Consider the following 23,353-nt stretch of genomic DNA (forward strand, 5'->3'; position numbering starts at 1 on the left):
ATAAAGGTATCACATGAATTTCTCTGCGTTGATTTGTTTTTTATAACCAACTCGATATTATTAGCGCTTAATTAACCGGTTCGAACCCCGGAATTCGACCGCTAGGTTCTCGATACGATTTTATTTAAATTTACACGAAAATTACCCAGCATATGCGTGCATAATTAGAGCTCAAGAGTTTTAACGATCAGGAATTTGAATGTTGTTATAAACAGTTACGAAAATATTTGCCTTGATGCCTTGTAAATTAATTCACGTGCCCAAGAATTATCTTTTTCATTCTAGTATCAATAATACTTATCGTTATAATTTTTTTTTTATATAGAAACATTATAAATATATGAAATAAAGTGATATTGCGAAAGTTAAATAATTGAATAGAGCTTTTTTACTGGCGTGTGCGAATTCTCGCTGGATGAATCATTCTCGAAGCCGCACAAATTCCATTGGGATTCCAAAAGTGCCATTTTCTCTCTACTATTCCCCCTCTTATATTTTATTCTTTTCTATGCTTGTTCGCCTTATTCTTTTTATATATAAATATATATATATATTTCTTAAACTACCCTATCAGAAGCATTTTTGGTCGTTATACGAAACATTTCTCTGGCGTTCCTGACGCTTTTCCTTGCGATATAACCATTCCATACTTTTTTTTTTATATATAATATACTACGCTTATTATTATTATATATTGATAAATATGTGTATTTTATGTATATATTTACTCAGGATAACCGTGTAAAAAGTAGTGATACAGTATAGGTGGGTATTATCGATAATGATATCGTTCCATGCGAAAAAAAAAAAAAATATAAATATTTCAGAAGCTCTAACTGATTATTTGTATACTCTGATATCCAAATATTTTTTTTATGTCATAAATAATTTTTTTTAACATTTACAGATAAAAAATATTATATTAATTTATGTTTTGAAAAAGTTAGTATCAAAGATTGTCGATAACTGAAAAGATTAAAATTAGTAAAGTCATAAATTACTCAGATAAAAAATTTCACTTATAAATTTTTTTATTTAATTAAAATCGAGTTTCGCTGATTTTCAAACTGTCATATTTATAATATTTAAATCCAGGGAAAAAAAATTTCACTGTCTCTTACATTAAATATTCCATGTCCCCAATATATATAAAAAAAAAAAAAAAAAAAAAAAAAATTGAGCTCCAATAAAAAAATTCCCCTAAAAGCTCTTGAAGAATTTTCCCATTATAAGGAATTTAAATCAGGATCGTTAACTTTAAATAAAGTTATTAAATTACCATAGTGTTTAACTCAAAATATGAAATCAAGAGTTTGATACTGAGAGACTTTATTTGAATTATTTTTATTATTTTTAATAATTCACACGTGTGATATATAACCACTTGGCATTTAACCTCAGTCTGACACGATACTCGAGTAATCAGAGTAGAGAGTACTGTTTGCTGTATGTTGTAGTTCAAGTGTCTACATATATCTATCTATCTATATATATATACATACATATATAAATATATATCATAACTTATGTAGACATTGAATCTATATTACGTACAACAAATAGTTAAGCTAAAGCTAAAAGCTGGTATACATAATATATATACATATATGTATATGTATATATATAAATATATATATGAACTAAGCGAAAAGGGAGTCAATCTCTTAATTAACACTCGTGTTACGTGTACATCTCACACCTCTTTCTCTTTCTCTTTTACTTCCTCAATCTCTCCCCGTCTCTCTCTCGCTCTTCAGATTCTGTCAACTGTATAATCCAGACACCCTTTATCTCTATAGATTTAATATTAATTTCCTTTTAATTTAGTTATATTACGATTACCTCAGATATACACAGAAAAAAAAAATCTCCAAGGGAAATAAATATTTTTAATTCTAGAAAACTTTTTTGAAAGCCTCAATTTCCTGGGATAAAGCAGAAATCCGGGGCAGGACGAATTGGCTCAAGAAAATTTTTACTTGGTTCCGGAAACGGTCGTCCAAAATATTTTTTTGACTCAAAATAACTTTTTTTCTGTGTACATTTACAAAATAATCATAAAGTTAATGATTTTAACGTTAATAGACAATTAAAAATTTTTTGATTTTCTTTTCAGCAAATCTGTTATAAAAAAAAAAAAACTAAAAAAATGCACATGTAGAAAATTAAAAAAACTACAGGTGCAATTTTTTACAATAATTTTTTTTTTATGCTAACTTTAGATGAGTGTATAGTTAATGTATTTATTTAAAAATTTTTGAATTATTTGTGAGATTATTTATTGAGGAGCTGAGTTAAGTTTTGATAATTTAAAAAAAAAAATGATGGCATTAAGTTATCATAATAATTTATGTTGTGTGTATGTTTGAGGCAAAAGGGAATAGAGATGATGTAAAATGAGAGGCTGAATAATGAATTTAATCAGTGTACGTGGTGAAAGTTTGGTATAATTAATTATTTTAAGGGACCAATGTGATTACGTGTGACAAGTGAGCGGAATGAAGCGAGCAGACATGAGAGCAAGAGAGGCTGAAATAGAGGCTTGCGTGATGTGAGGAGGCCGAGGATTATTTAGACCGAGGGTGAGAGAGGTTTCGTTGATCCGTTGACAGTGTATACAACCTAATTAAAGCTCGTCGAATTCCGCGTGTAATTGAAGCTCTGCTCGACACTCCCGAGGTTCGTAGAAAGGACTGAGGTCCTCTAGAAGGGATTCTAAGCTTGTCAACGATTATTAGGTAAATTAGTTGTGTATCGCGTCGCAGACACGCACTTCAAACAGTCTGAGAGAAAACTTTTTTTTAAATTTTAATTCTCTGGGATTTTATTGCGGTCGGACTGAGATAATTTGTAAGCCGCTGGGTTTATGGGAAAAGTTGTTAAGACTTTTCTGTAGGAAATTTTATTTTCATTAAAAAATTTATGAATAATTTTTTTGTAAAATTGATATTTTATAAGGAATTTTGAGTTGGAGTAAGAAAATTTTGGAGTTCAATGTTATTTTTGGACTTTGATTAAATTTTCTGAGCTAAGGATTGAAGATACGGCAAAAATGATAAGGATCGATCTTATAGAGAATTGAAATCTCTACAAAAAAGTATAGAATGACTTTTTTCGTAAAGTCAATAGTTACTGCGTAATTTAATATTTTGGAAAATAAAAATCTAGGGCGTAGTTTCAAGAGTCACCGCTAAGTGGCGCATGAGCGCATTGACTTTTCCCCCTCACACATGTCATCCTTTTAACAGCCGTTCAAAGTTTCAAAGTTTCTTTTTTAAATCGTTCACAAGCATGGGGAATAAAAGTGCGTATTTTATTGGCGTAATACAGAAATGTATTATTAAGAAATAAATAAAATAAGAGGGCCAAGTGTCGAGTATCGTAAATATTACCTCTATCTAAAATACTAAAGATTAATTTATCTTTATTGAAGCAACGATATCAACCTCAATATAACAGCTCATACACAAAAATATTTTTCGATAAAAAATCAACAACAAAAATGATATCACCGTATCATAAAAAAGTAACGAAATTATTATAAGTAAAAAAAACCTATAAACCATACAATATATATATATTCTATTAAACATCTCATAAAATGTTAGTATCAAGCGATAAAAAATAATTCATTAAAATGTCTCGAACACTAAACCTCAGATTAAAAAAAGTTTAACAAAATAAAACAAAATTAAATGAAATCGTTGAGCCACTTGTAACTATTTATCATGGGTTTAATGAATATTAGGGTAAAGTGTGACGAAAGATTTTTTCTCAGCGTTGGCCCTTCCTCTTCTCTCCACTTTTATTTTACTCTCCACTAAACTCAAACATCCAACTACATACATATTTATACATATATGCTACTTCTCGGTGGTCATATTAGTGTACTGAATATATATATAAGAAGTAGTAAAGAGAAATAAAAATGTATACAGAAGTGAAAAAAATGATAAGATTAAAAAAAAAATTTATAAAAAAAAAAAAAAAAAAAAAAAAAATGCAATGGAGTGAGAGTTGAGATCTTAGCAGGCAATTTTGTTATATTTATATATATATATATATATAGTTGTAGTTGGTTGAACGAAGCAAATCGTGAGTCTATCTTATGAAGGACGACGAGAAGGCTATAAATTACTGGTTAATATCTCATAATTACCAAGCTGAGCCAGACTTCGGGAATGCCTTGTATGTTAGCTGTATCCTATGGTGGTGATGAAGTTTATTGTAGATGTGGTGGTGGTTAAAATAAAATAAAATCAGATGAGAGTAAAGAGTCGATAGATATGGACGCGAGTATTGGAGTGAAAGAGAATAAAGGTAGAGGCAGAGGCAGAGGTAAAGGGGTATACATATGTGTTATATATTATGTATAGAGGTATATGTGTATAACGATTAAAGGAACAGGTATACTGACCGGACGAGTCCGAAAATGTCTTCTAGAATATGTCTAAGGAGGGAAAAGAATGGACACGATAAAAGGCTAATGAACGACAGCAACGCAAGATAAAATAAAATTAAAAAAAAAAAAAAAAACCAAGTGGGAGGCAGGCAAAAGGTTAAGACACTCTGGTCTGTGAATTCATCACCCAGGAATTATAATCGCAGGTCTTTTGTTGATCGCTGCGCAGAACATTGAAATCTCTGATAATTGGGAGTTATTTTGCCTTTTATTGGATTTTTTTTTCAATTAATTTTATATGAAATTTTTTTTTTTTATTTTATGAATAAGGAGATTCGGAGATTGAGATTGAGATCGAGATATATTTTATGTATTTGGATTATTATATTGATTGAGAGTAACTTCGGTTTAACTGATCGGAAATATGTTTTCACATCAGTGTAATACTCGTGTTCGAATCGACTGGATATTATAAAAACTAGTCGCTTGATCTCGCTGATTATCAGTAGTATAACATGACAGCTTATACCAACATCTCTATTCAATTTTTTTAATATTTTTTTTTTTTTTTTTTTTTATAGAATATTAATACTTTATTTTATTTTACGATAGATAAATATTTTTTCAACCGAAAATTTGAATTATTCAAACAATTTTTTTTAAATCTCCCGTAAAAAATAAAAAAAAAAAAAATTTAGCCTGCAGATGTCGGAGCTGAAAAATGTAAAAAAAAAAAAAAAATGAATCAACAAACATATAAAATGTAAAATATAAATAAACATTTAGAGACTGTTGATTTAGAGGATAATATAAATTACACCTTCACTTCAAACATCAAACTCAGCAGCAGGCATTTGTATCTGTGTTACACAACCGGTAATAAACCAGAGCAAAGAAGATGGCGAATTGGTAGTGCAGCCCCGTTATTTCCAGAGATTGTCGCCTCAGCATTGCAACAGTGGCATAAAACGGATATGCAGAGACGAGTGACTGTCTCTGTAACTTGGGACATATAACAGAGGAGTAGAGGAAAAGTAAAGACGAGAGGAACTGATGAGAAGGGTAAGACGTAAGATTTACAAAGTGTAGGTAAACTTTCCTGCAAGTAAAGAGCATGGGGATGTTTGCAAACCGCTGACATCAAACGGAATGGGTTTAGTTTTGTTGTTGGAATAATAAACCCAAGGCCGGTTCCATTTTCCAAAGACACATTTAAAACCCCAGCAACAACATCTATCTCTCTTTATCTGTGGCAATTCTACAGTGTACACAAAATACAACTGTTTTACCGCAGCTCTAAATACTGAATATTTCAATTTTATCCTGAAACAAACAACCTTTAAACCCATTCAATACCAATTCCGTTTTTATTTCCATTGCCGGGCCATAAAACCATAACTGGTTAAATTTAAAAAAAAAATAACCCTCTAATGGAACCGTTTAAAAATAAATACATAAGTAAATAAGTAAATACATTAAGTAATAATTTAAAATGATGAGTTTTTATAGCAGAGTGCTCTGCGTGTCATTGTACAGACGATGCAATCGTTGATTGTCGGGCAAATTGCACTGGGAATGTCTGACGACACCCCGTTGCGACAGACAGAGATCGAGGGTGATTGACGTGTAGTACGAGAATGGAACACCAGACATAGACATAGACGCAGACACACATCCAGACATACAACGGAGCTTATATATATATATATATAGTAAATATTGTGTAGGGAAATGATAGAGTGAGACTTTATATGCATTCTGCCTCCTCATTTCCCCGTCACTCCTTTATATCTATATATATATATATATATACATGTACTTATACATGTTCATCCAGTATTATCCAGGAAAGTTAGTAGACCAGAGGGTGACATATGCCTATGACACGCGTCAAATACGTCAACTCTAGTGCTCTCGATCTTATCACCGATGTTATTATTTCCGTTACATCCCATATTAAATAATTTTTATATTAACTGCTACTTTATCATTATTATTTATCAAGTGTCATTTTTATTAATGTGTTAATCCTTTTTTTAAATTTAATTTTTGGAGGGAGAGCCAGACAAGAGGAGACAAAAAAAAAAATCCTGAGAATTTTCAACTTTTGTTTTTTTGAGAAATTTTTTTTTTTGGGCAAAATCGAGTAGCTTTGAAATTTTTTTTTGTATTTAAAAAAATTTTAACGAATACAGTAATTTGCGTGTATAATTTGCGGCACAATTTAAAAGTAAAAATTACGAAAATTTTTAAAAAAATAATTTATGTGCATGTAAAAAAAAATAATTGGATATATTGCCTGAGCGTTTTTTAAATAATTTAAAAAATTTTAATTACCCAAAAAAAGTATTTCTATTTATTCTTATATATTTTTAGCCTGTAAATGTATACATTTAAATATCCCCTCATCTCCAAGCTCTAAGAAAATATTTTATAAAATTGAAGTTTATTATTATTGAGGTATTTTTTTTATTTTTTCTTGTAAACGCAAGAACTTCCGGGCACGAGATCTGTTTCCTGTCGTTCGACGCTCGAGTGAATTTTTTTAAACCGCGTACTTATATATTTATACATACATTTATACATGTATGATGCACGTAGCTGTCGGCTATGAGAATGAAACCATCCAAGTTATTTTTTTTCATGTCGTGTGAAATGCAACATAACGCGGATACCCACACGGGAATGCATCAATTCGAACGCTTTTTCACTATATATATCCATATATTATATATTTTGTATGCATAATACATATTTACATATACAAAGTGAAGGTATTATATTATATTTAGTATATAGAATATAGGAAACCGGATATTCCTGAGGCCTACCGTCAGCAAAGGAATCCATTGTGCTTATGAAATTTTTCAGCTTATTTTTTTGACAACCCCTTTCAACGTTTTCAAACCCGTACATTTTTTTTTTCATCTACGAAACCTTCAAGTACCAGCTATTTGAGCTAATAAATTTTTTTTCCTACAAAATATCTTTTAAAATTTTTTAGTTTAAAAATTACTCGACGATCATTGAGTAGTAAAAAGATATATTATATATTTTATGTGCAGTCTGTATATTCTATATATATAGAGACATATGATGATGATGATGATGATCATGATCATGATGGATCAATCTTTTATGCTGACATTGTGGATGAATGAACAAACCCAATAGCTAAGAGCATTACGTTATAAAAAAAGCGAGAGAATAAAATAAAAAAGTATCGCGCGGGTAAAAAGTAAAAAAAGTTTTCAAAGCCCAGACAAATTTAACGGTAATCGGGCGTATTTTAAAGTTGTAAGTTGAATATATTTATATCTGTTGTTGGAGATCAGTTTTTACAAAAAAAAAAAAAAATATATATATATATATATATATATATATATATATATATATGTATATATAGATATATATAATTATATATATGTATATATAGATATATATAATTATGTTTTTTAACGTACTGTAGGAAAAGATAACGAACAGATCCTCAACTAGAAAAATAAGTCCGGGGAATTCCCACGAGTGCGACGTTTCAATGTAATAAGTCTTAATACCTTTGCTGTCAGAATAAAAAAAAATTTTACGTCCGTAAATTTATCTTCAAGTGACTCCAGGGACCTTATATAAATGAAAAATAATGGCAATCAAGAAGTTCATTAGCTCGATACCCGACTGCATTAACATCATTCCCAGATTTATTAATAAAAAATTATATACATACTATTTTTTTTTTTTTTATTTACTCATTAAATTCGTGACTTGGAATCTGCAATTTAAATTTAAAATTCTCAATTGAAGATTCAATTTTTTTTCAAACAGTTACCAATTAGAAAGCCGGAAAAATGGAGTAAGAAAACCGAATAATTTTAAAAATTTGAAATAAAAATTTTTCGGGTGCCCATTTTACCCGACTTAAAAAAATTTTAATTGCAAAAAAATATCAGGATATTTCTACGAAAATGTCTAAAAACAAATTTTTTTGCTATCAGATTTTTTTTGGTCGGGTCGCGCCATCGCGTCGCGACAGTGTCGCGGTGTTGTGTAAAGACACAATAGCCTGATACGCCTATACAACGAAGAAAACTATTGCGAGATGTTGGTAAAGGAGACCGGGTAAATGCTCGTTGGTGAAACATCTCAACAAACTTTTTATTTTTTTCTATCTCTTACTCAGCTCCGACTCAACCCCCGGCCACCCTCGCAACACTTTTTCTCTTTGTTTTAGTGTTTTTTGTTCATCCCTCTATCGCTAGTCTATGAGCGCACGCTTCAGTGAGCTTTTAATCAACATCCACGCGTTACAGCCTACGTCCGACTGTCGGCTGCTTTATATATATCTCTATATATACATATATACTACATCTATACCACGCAGTAACTGGGAAAGTTAATCCTCTCGCGTTTCATTCGTGTCGATATTGCCTCTGTACTCGTTATCGCACGTATACTGTCCGGCTTCTACTTTAGTTCACCCTTTTAATGAACTATACTTTAGTATTGTCAATAAAAATACAAAAAGTTCGTTATTTATTTTCCGTAATTTTAAATTAATACAGAGGCATCGCACCGTGTATTTGTGAGAGGGCCTTAATTTGAGCTTTTATTAGACTGAGCAAACTGTTAATCTGACGATGAGTGATAAAGTAATCGGTAGTGTGTTGGTATTACAGAGGCGCTTATAGGAGCTTAAATGGGAGTTTCTAAAATGTTGCTCAATTGCTAAAGACTATAGTGCCGAAAGCGAAAAGAGAATTATGCCGTAGAATGGATAGACGAAAAGTTTTAGGAGGAGTTGAGCTTCTACGAGAGTAAAGAGTACCAGGTTAAGCTGCCTCTCGTTCGACAAACTCAATTTTACCCGTAAAATTTCACTATACAAAGTTATATACTATATACTTGGCGCAAATCTATTTTTAAATAATTATTTTCAGGATTTTGCTACTAGAAGATTTGAAAAATAGTTTAAATGCACACCCTCAGAGCACGCGCTAGGAAAATAATTATCTAACTCTAAGGATTTGAATTTAAATTTTTAACAGGGCGGCAATCTGGGATGTCTTCAAATTTTTGCAAAAGGAATTTTATAGATTATTTAAATATTTTTCGAGTTATAGCGTTTTTGGACATGAAAATAAACGAGCACACCAGCGAAACAAATGAAATTTTGAATTAAATTTGATTTCTTCGTTTAAATATTCATTTAAATAACTTCATAAATGTATAAAACAAAGAAATTTACGTAAGTAATGAGCTCATATATTTTAAAATAATTATTTTCAGGATTTTGTTTCGGAAAATAATTTAAATGCACACCCTCAGGCCGCGCTAAGGAAATAGATGTTTAACGATGAGGTTTTGAGTTTAAATTTTTAACAGGGCGGCAATCTAGGATGTCTTCAAGTTTTTGCAAGATAAATTTGATGAACAATTAAAATATCTTGTGAGTTACAGCGTTTTTGGACATGGAAATAAACGAGCACACCATCGGAAAAAAATGAAATTTTGAGTTGAATTTGACGTTTTCGTTTAAATATTCATTTAAATAAATTCATAAATATGTAAAAAAACTTTAACATAAATAATGAGCCCATATATCATGTTTTGGTGTGCATTTAAAAAAATTACGGCTAAAAATATTTTTTCAGATGAAAAGTAACATATTTTTTAGAGCTAAAAAATCTTTAATAAATCAGTGAAAGATTAGAAATAATATTTACTTAACACACTAATTTAGATAAATGTCTAAGAGTGTAACTAAGTATTTTTTTTTTTTCCCCAACATTTTACACATTTGAAACGTAACCCCGCCTGCACCCTCATCCAAGATGTCTGCTAAAAATACCGGGTATCATCAATCACGTGGTTGCCACCCCCCTCGCCTGCGTTAAATAAATAACCAGCGCTATTGCGTCGTTGATGATTTATCCCGTCATAAAAATAAAAGTGTCATTAAAAATCTAATTCATTTATTTGTTCAAAGTTAATTTATATCCCAACAATATTTAATCGGGATTCGAGTGAAGCGGAAACTTGAGAGTAAAAATTTGCGGGTGAAAGAAACTTCTTTTTTTTTTTCTCTCGTTTTTTTTTTTTTGTACAAAAGTCGAGTTGAGGTAGTATATATAGTGAGAGGTATACGGTTAATGACGACGAAAGATGAAGGAGCCGAAAGGGACACAAAACGTCCGACGGATTCCCGTGGTCACGGCAGCTGTGTTCGAATGAGTAGAGACGCTTTCAAACGCGGCGTATAGATATGCCGCTATACATACATACATACATACACACACATAAATATACATGTATACATAAATATATATTTATCTGGCGTCTTGTATAAAATTTAAAAAGTGTGTAAAATAATGTTGTGTAGTGTGTACTCTTCTCATCTGTAGCCGGTCTCATTTGACTCAGCGAAATGTTAATTCGTTCCCACACCCAGAGCTTCATGAAAATAAAAATAATAACAACAGTAATAACAATAATAACATTAAAACTTGGACTAAGAACAAGAGTTTGTTTGAAGCTTCTGCTCCTGGAACCGCAGGATGCCGCAAGGATATCATTTGGGCGACTGTCTAACTTAAACTTGGTCTCTTTTTGCGTCCGATGATCAAGTTACCCGTAGTCAAAATTTTTCTTTCATCCTCATTCTCATCTTGGTCTTCATCTTCATCTCGACTCGGTCTCATGCCGCCTAGAGACACTAATACTCTTCTAAAGTATCGTTTTAACCGGCTCCTTGTCCCCGTTGACACTAATTTGTCCACTTAATTTTAAAAATATACCGTTAAAATTCCAACAAAAATAAAACCTAAGACCCGGACTACGTGATCCATTAAAAATTTAAATACTTATACAGCAAAAATCCAACGGCTAAATATTTTTAAAAGATTTTCGCTTGATTAATAACCTTTGAGTATGCTGCAAACACTTGTTCCTACGTACTTGGACTCGTTATTCAAAAGTTATAACTTATAAGAGCGGGCCATTAACTCTCTCAGTTAGTGAAGGTTCGTACCACCGAACAAGTACATACTGAGTACAAGTACGAATACGAGTACTGAGAGACTTCGTTCAATGCGGTTAACAAACTCGAGGTTTCTAACTACAGACTTTAGACTAGTTCACCAAATAATTAAATCGCATATAGTCCAGCATGATAAAAAACGAGTGATGTTTGCGAGTAAAAGCTCGAGGAAACACATTTTGATTTTTATCTCTCTCACTTGAATGATTTTCTGCACACGTTTCTACTCAAGTTTACCAAAGAGCCTCCGGGAAAAGATTCTGAAGAATAAGGATAAGAAGAAGAACAAGAACAAGAACGTGTTCCAGTATTCAGAGACCTGCGAACTTGATCCTTTCACGTCAATTTTTTTATTTATCCGTAAACGCAATTTATACAGTCAATTAAATATTAAACATATAAAATCGGGGATTAGAATTTAGTTTTTTTTTTTTTGCAGCAACGGAAGCTGCGGTCATGTTATGAATAGATATTAGAAGCAGGACTCGTTTTTTTTTTTTTTTTTTTTTAAGTAAGAAATCCATTAGGAGTATTTAAACTCATCGTTAACACCTTTTCAGACTTGACTACAGAGGCAAGGTCAATGAATCCCTCGACTTTGCTTAAGAGACTTCTGCAGTAGCTTATTCTATCCTTTATATATATGTATGTATATATAAAGTTATTTCTTTAGCTCTTTGGATAAAAAAGACACCAGCTGTTTCTTTCCTTTTTTTATTGGCTTCTTTCATATATATACATATATATATATATATGTATGAAAAAAAATCATGTGTCAAAGTAAAGCGTTAACGTCTCGTCAAAATTGATCTTTACGAGCCTAAGCTCTGTTCATTGGCAAAATAAAAAATAAAAAAAGTATAATAAAAATATGACAGCTCTCATCTTAACTACTCGTGAGGTCGGTGTCGAATTTCGCAGATATCCCACCAATTACTTTTATTGTGATATAAAATAAAATAAAAAAATTAATAAAAATAAATTCTATCACATGAATAATAAAACCATGACTCAGCGGTTGTACTTAGAAAAATAATATGTATATAGATTGAAATAATATTTTGAAAAAATATATAAATACAAGACTGACTCAAGACTGTTTATTTAAAAAAATTAAGTGAAGAGTTTTAATAATGATAACTAATTAATAATTTGAAGATAGGGACAGTTTTGCGCGCGAAAATTCAAATAAAATAATTTTTTAGGCGCGAGTTTTGAATATTTAAAATAACGTGTTGTGTCCGAAAATGGAGCAGTGGTCAGAAATAGTGATAAAGTTTAGAGAAATTTATTTGTAGACTTAGAGAATATGGAAAGGGAGCATTTAGAGTTGTTACTAATGATGGATAATTTTTCTTTGTTACGAGGAATGGAACTAATAGTATATACTAATCGGCAAAGATCCGAATAGTCACGCGAATAAACCAGACAACGGGCATAGAAAGAAAGTATATAAGTATATAAATGAGTGAGTAAGTAAGAGAGTGGCTCGATATTCCGTTGGATCGTTAATCACTCGCCCTCTGGTTCATCCGTGACTTCCACGGTTATTTCTCCGTCTCTGGCATTGGTGTCTTGTCTCTGGGTCCTGAGTAGCACAAGTAACATCTCGGCTACTCTACCTACATAATATACAACCAGGGTGGTATGCTGTAATAAAGAAAGAACGAGCTCCATTTAAGGAGTACGACGAAGAACAAGTAGCCCACCCGACTTAAATTCTTTTGTTAATGCTGAGAAACCTGGGGAAAAAAATAAAATCTGAGGAAAGAGACGGATTATCCGGATCAAATTATGAATAATAGCTTCGTCAAGCTTTTCATGGATTTTTACAATTTTGCTTTTCCGATTTTTTGTCTTCACCCAGGTCTTCATTTTCCACTATCTTCCGCTATTTCCTTCATATTTTTCATATTTATATATAACATATAATTTATCATTTTTCTTTTAAATTTATCTCGAGTTTTCCAGACAGAAAAAAATTTTTATCATATAATATTTTGTTAATTAATATTACAGATGACCAAATTTCTGTTAATTAATTTTTTGAAATAATATGACAATTAATTAAAAAAAAAAAAATTAAATATCAGAATTTTCTGCTGGTTTATATGTGGTTAGAAAAAAAATTTGACCCGACAATTTTCTGACTAGATTACCCGTAATTAGAGATAAAAAAAAAATGACCGTCTAATTATTTGTTGTAATTTGTCTAGTAATTAATAAAGAAATGCCAAGTCAAAGACAAAAAAATGAAGAAAGCGTTGAATGGAGTTTTAAAAATAAATGACATGTAATTATAATTGCAGTAACTATTTGTCTAACGAGACAACTTTCAAATGGGGAATAAATATGTGAGAGTAATAAACAATAAAAAGTCACATTAAATCGTGAATTTAATAGTGACACATTAATGAGAAAGGAACAGAACAGAGTAAATTTATATATTCAGAGTGAATAATATTAATGGAAACAATTTAAATTAAAGTAATATATAATTTAAACTCGTTTGTTAAATATCATTTGCATTATACACACTGTAAATATTTATACATGTGGATTTATAATGGAAACACGTATTTATGTACAGAGTGTTGGTAAAATAAAATTAAAAAACGTTTCAAAGACAAGTGTACAGCCGTAGAAAAACCTCATGATTGCATTCAATATTTCTTTTACTCTTTCTTCCCTTTACTTCTCTTGTTATTCTTGTTATTTATTTTTATTTTCCGAATGTCAAATAACTACTCATTTGTATTTATTCAACATTTATAAATAAAAGAAATCGTGTGTTCTATTGATGGATTTTTCTTTGTTACCCATGCCATGTTTAGCTTTTCATTTTCATTTATTTATTTATTCCTCCAGTAAATTTATATACAGTTTCACTTTTTTATTTTTATCTTCATCCATTGAGCGAAATACCGACGTTAAATAACTAAAGTCTACCTTTTCCTTTACCTCCGACATTAAATCGCGAGAAGCGCGTAATTGTATATATATATATATATATATATGTATGTGCGTTAGATATATAGTTGTGTTGCTTTCATCTTTAGCCGCTCGCGCTTTAACGGTACACGGTAATGGATCAATTAGCATCGTATATCGTTCAATTTATTATCTATCAGTAAAGTATAATTCACTTGCTAAAACTCTCAGCTAAATCCATTTGTATTTAATCCTATCAATTAAATTAACTATTCATTCATTATTATTTCTTTTGACTGAAAAAGAGCTACTTGGATTTTTTTCTAAGGACAGTGAAAAAATTTTCAGAATTAATGTGGATTAAATACGAGCGGCGTCTGTGCATTTATTTAAACCTTGGAGTAAAATTTACTCTGAAGGAGGATTTATTTTAATATTGAAACTCTGGTTCAAAGATAAATTTACTCCGAAGGGAGTCTATTTTACTATTGAAACTCCTATTCGAAGTAAAATTTACTCCGAAAGGGAATTAATTTTAGTATTTAAACTCCGGTTTAAAGAGAAATTTACTCCGAAAAGGAGTTTTTTTAATATTGAAACCCCCGTTCAAACTAAAATTAACTCCGAAAGAGAACTTATTTTAGTATTTAAACTCCGGTTCAAAGATAAATTTACTCTGAAGGGATTTTATTTCAATATTGAAACTCCGATTCGAAGCAAAATTTACTCCGAAAAGGTGTTTTTAAAAATTGGAACCCGGTTTCAAACTGAAATTTACTCCGAAGGGATTTTATTTTAATATTGAAATTCCGATTCGAAGCAAAATTTACTCCGAAAAGGTGTTTTTAAAAATTGAAACCCGATTTCAAAGTGAAATTTACTTCAAAAGGGAATTTATTTTAGTATATAAACTCCGGTTTAAAGTGAAATTTACTCCGAAAATAATTTATTTTACTAACAAAACTCTGAATCGGAGTAAATGTGGATTGAAATAAAATCTGGATCACTCTGCTGAAAAAAGTCCCTTTTTACTCCGTATACAGAGAGATTTTTTTTCCAAAACTCCAAGTGATGATTGAATAAAATCCGTAATCACTCCGAATTGACTCCCGATTTTTCGGTGTAAAATTCCTCCATAAAATTATTTTAAAAAAAACAATATATATTTTTTAAAGAGAATGATAGTGTATCGATGATATTTTATGTGAATTTTTAAGATTCCAATGACTGGTCGCATTTATTTGAATTTCACCTTCTCCTTTTATTCTCGTCGTGCGTCAACTCTGTGCACCCTACACACACGCACACATTATCTTACAGTATTAACACATATACATATATATATATGTATAGTAACTAAAGGGAGAGAGCCCCATCGTACATTTATTCGTTGTCGTAGTCGTTTAGTTGTCGTCCTGGGAGCTGAACAAAGCGCACGATTCATCGGCTATAAATTCAGCCTGATTCCTCTTCTTGTGGACGAGTACCACTACTATATATTTATATATGTATATATACATATATAAAAGGTGGTAGTACCAGTCATACACACACTTACATATATATCTATATATGAAAGAATAAAGAAGGGAACGTCGCAAATCAGGCCCTGAAACTCGGCAAATAAATCGCGCACTATTCGCCCGAGTTTCGGATTTATATTTATCGTTCGTGCGCCATATCTCACATATATCATCTGTACATCGCATTATGCGTCTTAAAGACTTTTTAATTTTTTATACAGCCCCCTCTCATACAACATTCAATCTTTTTTTTACGAACCTCCTCCGAAAAAAGTTACCCAAGAATTCCTTAAAATTTTTTTAAAAATAAAAAACTATTGTATTACAGAGTCTAATAAAAAAGTATATACGTTTCTTATATTAAGTCAGTTTAAAAAATAAGAAGATATATATATATATATATATATATATATATATATATATATATATATATATATATGAATAAATCAAGAGAAATGTGATATAAAAATTTTAAAATTGCTGAGAGCTTTTACGTTTTTTTTTTACTTGTTACTGAATCTCTATAACCCCAAATGTTTCATATATATATATATGTATATATATAGACAAGTAAAAGCACCACGTGAAAGAGAGATAGAAATAGTGGTCTTTTTATGCTTTGCGGTCCCTTTTAACATCCGCGAATCCCTTTCAGTCGGACGCGCGCAAACGAAAGAGAACCGATTGGTTCTATAGTATTTCATATATATGTGTACTCAACCACATATTAATTTTCATTTATCCATTTCCTCTATTACAAAAAACCCTTTGAGAACTTAATTTTTTTTATCACCGTAATCTCCAATTAAATAATTAATAATTTATTTTTTACTTTTAGTAAATTAGACGTCAAATTAAAATTAATATCAACGATATTATTTATATAAATATATAAAGAGTACTATTCAGTTAAAGCATTAAATTTAAGTGCAGTAAATATCGTGAATTTTAAAGCATTTGATTCCATATCGGGCTCATGAATAGAAAATTACTAATATCGATAGCATATTCTAGGTGTTATCTTCCTCGGGGTAAGTGGATTAGAAATATATATATATATGTAGATAAAAATAATATATGAGATATAAATTTGTGATGGGTAATTTGTAAGATGGATGTTCGGACGTTACTCCAGTTCGGTAAATCAGCCGTGGAATTTTAAGTTTTGAGTAAACGAAAGCTTGACTAATCACAGACAAGTTAATCGCAAATATTAGTTACAGTAATTATCCGTCACGCGTATTGCGACTAGTAAATATATACAATTCTGCAAAGAAACTAGACCTGAGTATATATTTCGTCAGTCCTCAAACAAAATTTGCCCAGCCCAGACCCCGGGATATCCATTTGGGAAAGCATCCCCCTTTCATTTTATTCTACGGTCTCCCTCGCTCTTCCATTGTAACTTCCGGGATAATGAACGTCATTTCGTAATACAAATAACAATGACTAAGTCCCTGTTGCATCCCGTTGTGTTAAAATGCCTTTTACTATTTTGTTTTATAGAATTTTTCTTTTGTTTGATACAACTTCACACTTGTCTTTTACTTTTTCAATAAAACTTTTTTACATTTATTATTCAATTGTCGTCACATATGACACAATACCGATAATAAAAATAATAATAATATTTATTAGAATATCGATGACGGAAAAGTTCTAACAAAGTAAATCTGATTTTTTTTTAAATTTAATCAAAATCTGTAGTAAAATTTATATGACTGAAATTAACAGATGATAAATAATTTTTGGATTTTTTTTTTTAAGATCAATTACCAAAAAAAAAAAAAAAACTAAAAATATGCACATGTAGAAAATTTAAAAAACTACATGTGCAATTTTTTCAAATATTTTTTTTTTTATAATTTATCGTTTTAAAACCATTTCAAAAGTTATTAATCAGCTAACTTTAGTATCATGAATTACTTTTCGAAATGTCATATGTTGACACCAATAATATATATATATATATATATATATGAGTGTCAAAATTCAAATAAATTATGTCTGATAATTTTTTATAAAATTAATTTTAAAATAGACAGAAATTATGTCTGATAATTTTTTATAAAATTAATTTTAAAATAGACAGATAAGAATTTTTGTTTGAATGTCTGACAGTTGTCACTTTTTAAAATTTTTGAATATTTAAATAAAATGTCAGTAGAATATAAATTAAAAAATGTATATTGAGATCGATGAAAAATCAATAAAATTTTTTAATTTCATTCTTTCATATATTTAAAATTTATACTGTCTCATATCTGCTACATTCACTCATATGTCAATAAATCATAGGTGTGAATCTAGCTGACAGTTGTCAGTTTTAAAATTTCGAAATAAATGAATTAAATGTAAATCGAATAAAATTGAAAAAATGCACATTTGTAAAATTTAAAAATCAGTATGTGCATTTTTTTGTTGTTATATTTTTAATTGTTTAATTCGTTTATTTTTAATTTATAATCCGTCTCATACCTGCTACTTTCCTCTTATTAATTTAAAAATTCAAATAATTAATATCTGATACTTTGTTATAAAAATTAATTTAAAAATATATAGGTAAATAATAAATATAAAAACTTACATGATATAGGATCCTTGGGAATATCAGAAGATGGGAACCCGTGTGATTCAAAAATTGGCCTGACAACTTCACAATTAAGCCGGGCGCCGGTAACTCCAATCCAACAAAGTGCCAACAGCACGCACAGATATTTTAAATCACTCATTGTGTATATTTATATATTTTATGTAGCTATTATTAATCAAGTATTACGTGTAAATATGTATGTATTTATATAGATATATATGTATTATTAAATATTAAACAAAAAACACCACAGACGGTTCAATGACCGTTTAAATAAACACAGAGCCACGCGGGCTATTTTAAATAGGGATATTAAGACCCACACACGGTTTATTACGGCATTCGTACGGGATTAAATTAACTGAACGGTTAAAAAACGTTTTTAAATAATAACAATAATAATGGAATTGTAAATCTAAACACCGGAACATGCGGATAAAGTCCCGGCGAAAAAATTTTACACCCTCACGCTGAGGTGGTACGCGACGCACTGCTCCAGCAACTCGAGCCTCGAACCCCCTGGCGACTACGCTATGGGTTATTGCGCTAGACTACTGCGCATGTGCGCGCTCCCCCTTCTGGGGTTCTGCAGCTGCGCACAAGGTGCCGGCAAATTTGAATTTCAATTTTTTGAATTTTAATTAAAATGGAAAACATCAAACAAATTTTTAATTATTAATAAATAAAGTAAATAATTAATGAAATAAAGTTTTGGAAAAATGGGCATTTGAAAAATTTTGAAATTAATAAGTGCTTTTTTTTTAAATATTATTTTTTTAATTATTTACTCTATTTATTTATAATTTTAAATTCGTCTACTGCATTCACATTCGTATGATACTGAAGTTAGACAACTTGTAATAACTTTTAATACATTAAAAAAAAAAATATTCAAAAAAAATGCACTTATAGTTTTTTTTATTTCCTATATGTGCATATTTTTAGAATTTAGTTTTTTTTTATATTTAATTGTTAAAAAAAAATTCGAAAATTTATTATTGTCGGCGAACTTCAAAATCATTAATTATTTATTTATTTTAATATATTTCACTACTTTCATTAATTATTTGGTGACATATTTATGTAATATAAGAAGAAGGTAATTTCAAAAATAAATTTTGGGTTTTTGTACTCAATAGTTGATTGAATGGAGCCAAGTTTAAAAAATGAAGGAATTTGTCTTTATATTTTGAATTAATTCACAAATTTTTTGGTCGTCAATAATTTTAAAATTTAAAAAATACTCACGTGTTTCCTTCGTTAATAAATTTAAGGCTTACGATTGGATTAAAAATTATTTTTGAATATATTAATCCTTTATTTTTACAAAACTTGTGTTTGAATATTAATACTAGTGTAATTAATTGATTATTTTAATTAGCATTACAAAATATTGACAGTAAACTTGTTAAGGTTGTGATTGAGCCAATACACTGTAAGCGGAGTATGAAAATTTGACGATCTGCAAGTAATTAAATAAACAATTTATTTATTATTTATTTCGTAGCAGTATGGTGTAATATTTGAAACTGATCTTTACCTGGCTAAATGATTCAATAGACAGTTCAATTATTTGGGAGCTTCTGAATTTCAGTGGACGGTGGCATCTTAACATCATTATTAGCAAACTTTTTTTGGTACTTAGTTTCAATTCGTTCCAGTCAAATGTATAAATGTATGACACAAAATTGAGACTCTGTAATTGGATATTTAGAAAATTATTTGTTTGTAAAATTTCATTCGTTGTATCAGTGGGAATCTAGAAGAGGAAATGTCAATGCCGTTACTCTAAAGTTTTGAAAAGTTTTGGCATCAGAGAATCAAAATTATTGGTTTTAATCAATAAATTTGGTCCCGTGTTTCTGGACGTGTAATTTAGTAGAGGAGAAAAATTTTCACCTAATTGGTGAAAGTATAACAAGAAAAGTGTCAGCCAAGTCCACTTTAAATTCTTGAAAAAGTAAACTCTTGTAATAAATAAAATAATTCAATTTTTTGTTTTAATAAATTTAAAAATCTAGGATATTTTTGTATTCAAATTTTCCTTAGAGGTAAATATCTTTTTTTTAAATACAGTAGGACCTCGTCCTAAAAGATAGAATGATAGTCTTATAACGAAGTCCGACTGTAAATTAATTTGAAAATAAATATACAAATTTGTTTTTTTTTTAATTTTTTATGAATATAGATTTTGTAAAATATTCTAGTCAGCCCATTTTGCCCCCTAATGTAGATTTTTAAACCTAGTATTATTTTAAATAGAAATTTTATTTTACAACAATTTTGTAGGCCATTTTGCCTCCATTTTATACCTGATTCAGTTTCCAAAAATGTTTGATACCCAAAAAAAAAAAAAAAAAAAAAAAGAATTCCTTAGCGCAAGAAATATTTCGCATCATGAATTGAAAAAAAAATTTCTGGGCCAAGAAATCCGTTTTTTTTTTTTTCTGTAAATAATAAAAATATCGTTTTGTTGTTAATCTCCTCATTTATTTATTTATTTATAAAAAAAAGATAAAAATATTTAGCGAACCTCAGAAGTCATTTCAGTTCCAGCGGAGCATAAAAGATAGATTTGAAAATACAGACATCCAGTGTAAGTAATCATCATAGCACAATGAATGTCAAATTGTCTGACCTGAGCGAAAACGAATACCGTAACGCAGAGGACTGTGGAACTAACGCAGTACTGCATGAAGATGACGAGCCCAAAGATATCGTTGAGCTTTGTAATAATCCTAAGAGCATTAACAATATTACAGATATTATACCATTGAAAATCATTTTGTACATTTTTTTTACCCGCCACGGCACTCAAGACCCATATCGATAATAACAGGCTAGAGCTACTCAACTGTATAATCTCCAGGTGTTCTTTCACCAATTCAGCCATTTTCTTCGCTTCGTGTTTTTCCACTCTATGATAATCGTATTTTTTATTCTCAAAGTTTGCAGGTTCCAACAGGAAGCCTCTCAGACGACTTGCCAGGATTTTAAATTGTGCCGAAGCACGATACATGACTCCGGAAACAAGGCTATCACATGCGACGTTCACGGGACCACCGAACAATCGGGAAATCGCCTGCAGGACCCACGCTGTCCAGTACCCGGCATCTGTCTTTATGTCCCACGGCAGGTAGAGCTTCGTAATTGTTATATGGTGAGGTGCTAAGTATATTACTGACGATATTATCAAATTAACCGTACCCATTTGGACAAATATGCAGAATAATACGGTTCTCCACCTGTCAAAAAAATCATTTTTTTTAAATAATAAATCAATATTTTTATTTCTTGTAGCTGCCACTTTTTCTGTTAGAAAATTCATCAGCAAATAGAAATTTTAGTGTTTTCATGAAATCGGTGACTTAAAAAATATCGCACAAAATATAGGCCTCGGAAAATTTTTTTATCAAAGTGGGCTATGAGTAATTTGACGTTCAAAAATTATTTTCAAAAAATAAAAAATTTTTATAAAAATATGAAAAAAAAAATCCACTTGAAAAATTTCTATTTCCTGAAAACAAAAAAAAAATTTAACAATTAAAAATGTCTCATTTCCTGTCCGTATAATTAAAAAAATTTTTTTTTCAAAGTCTTCTTTTTGCCATCTCCTAAAAAATTTTTATAAAAATTAAACCGAAATTTTCCATAATTTAAAAAAATATCATTTAAATTTTTTTTATAATAGATTTTTTTAAATTTCAACAAGAAACCGTCGCTGGGATTCGAACCCAGTTCTTCGCGCGCATCAGACTGCTCTCACATTTCACTCACCAGCATTAGAAACTCAAACCTCTTTATTAAATTGAAAAAAAAAATGATTAATAAACCAATCTTACTTCATAATATTATCGAACTTGGCTAAAATGTTTTCTTCTTCCAGATTATTAGTTCGAAAAACGCCGGTGCTAAGCCTCTCCATCAGCTCAGCAATTCTATAGCGATTTTTAACAAGACTAGCCATTTTTATACAGATCCCAATCATGGTCAACAAAATAAAAGAGTGGTCGGCATAATCAGAAACAGTTTTACAGGTGACAAAGCAGTCGACAATCTGCGAGCCAGTGTCGGTAAATAAGATGACAAGACTAAAAACCGTAAAGAGTTTGTAAATCCAAGTTTTAAATCCCTCCCAGTGTACCGGCTGCCACAGTCCAATGCACTTCAGGATAAAGAAGCTCTCAGGAAGTAAGGGCTTCATCTTAATATACTCTGAATAGAAAAACTTTTTCTTAAGAACGATGATGTCAGTTTGACGTTAAAAAAAGGACTGACTCGTACCCTTTCATCCAGTTCGTTCACCTGAATAAAAACTTCCTCTCTCCTGCCGACTTACGATCTACGACTTTACATTAATTTTTAATTATATCGGCGACTGCGTGTCTCAGCTTTGTTTATTATTAGAAAAAAATATCCCTTCTCCTGAAATTTTCCGCGGTAAAAAAATATACATCTGCTTTAGGAAATAAAATTGTCATAAGGGTTTTAAATATTCATGCGATAAAATTGTCGTGTGTTCTATTATTGTTTTTTTTTCTTTGAACGCATCCCCACTATGGAACACAAGGACTGTCATGCATCGATACAATGTTATGGTGGGAGATCAGTCACGCAAACTTTTCCAGTCGCCATTTTTTCTAGCTTCTTGACTTTTTTTTCTGAAAATTCAAAGCCTATGATTATCTACTGCCGAAGGGTTGAAATATAGAAATTTTATTTTCCTCTTGTATTGTCAGTATAAGAAATGCATTTTTTCCCTCTGAAAAAATTGATTATTCGTAATAATATGTTGTCGTTTCTTTGTTCTCTGGAGAGCGAAGGTAAAAATTTTATTTTATTTACTTTTCTGAAAATAGCGCTAGAAATAT

At 30.2% G+C, this 23,353-nt stretch overlaps 2 protein-coding genes across 2 annotated transcripts in view; both read right to left on the reverse strand.

Moving 5' to 3' along the window:
- LOC103569348 (glypican-6) overlaps nt 1–18,964 on the reverse strand; it is a 59,352-nt gene extending 40,388 nt beyond the window's left edge. Inside the window, exon 1 of the mRNA XM_008546610.3 lies at nt 18,477–18,964. Within this exon, the coding sequence (XP_008544832.1) occupies nt 18,477–18,621 (145 nt within the window). The 5' untranslated portion in view covers nt 18,622–18,964. The remainder of the gene's footprint in view (nt 1–18,476) is intronic.
- A 926-nt stretch (nt 18,965–19,890) lies between these two features.
- On the reverse strand, nt 19,891–22,686 carry LOC103569392 (odorant receptor 46a). Its single transcript, XM_008546676.2, has 5 exons — nt 22,325–22,686; nt 21,338–21,727; nt 21,016–21,220; nt 20,023–20,178; nt 19,891–19,944 (listed from the first exon to the last, which is right to left on the reverse strand). Exons 1-5 carry the CDS (start codon nt 22,684–22,686, stop codon nt 19,891–19,893), a joined length of 1,167 nt encoding a protein of 388 aa, XP_008544898.2.
- Nucleotides 22,687–23,353: the final 667 nt, after the last annotated feature.

This window comes from Microplitis demolitor, chromosome 5 (assembly GCF_026212275.2).
Source record: "Microplitis demolitor isolate Queensland-Clemson2020A chromosome 5, iyMicDemo2.1a, whole genome shotgun sequence".
NCBI lineage: Eukaryota > Metazoa > Arthropoda > Insecta > Hymenoptera > Braconidae > Microplitis > Microplitis demolitor.

Excerpts from the sequence above, each read along its gene's own strand:
- LOC103569392 (XM_008546676.2), bottom strand. The coding sequence starts at position 22,686 with ATGAAGCCCTTACTTCCTGAGAGCTTCTTTATCCTGAAGTGCATTGGA. Across the intron at positions 21,728-22,324 it reads AAGTTCGATAATATTATGAA|GTGGAGAACCGTATTATTCT; the intron begins GTAAGATTGGTT and ends TTTTTTTGACAG. Across the intron at positions 21,221-21,337 it reads GAACACCTGGAGATTATACA|GATTATTACAAAGCTCAACG; the intron begins GTTGAGTAGCTC and ends TAATGCTCTTAG.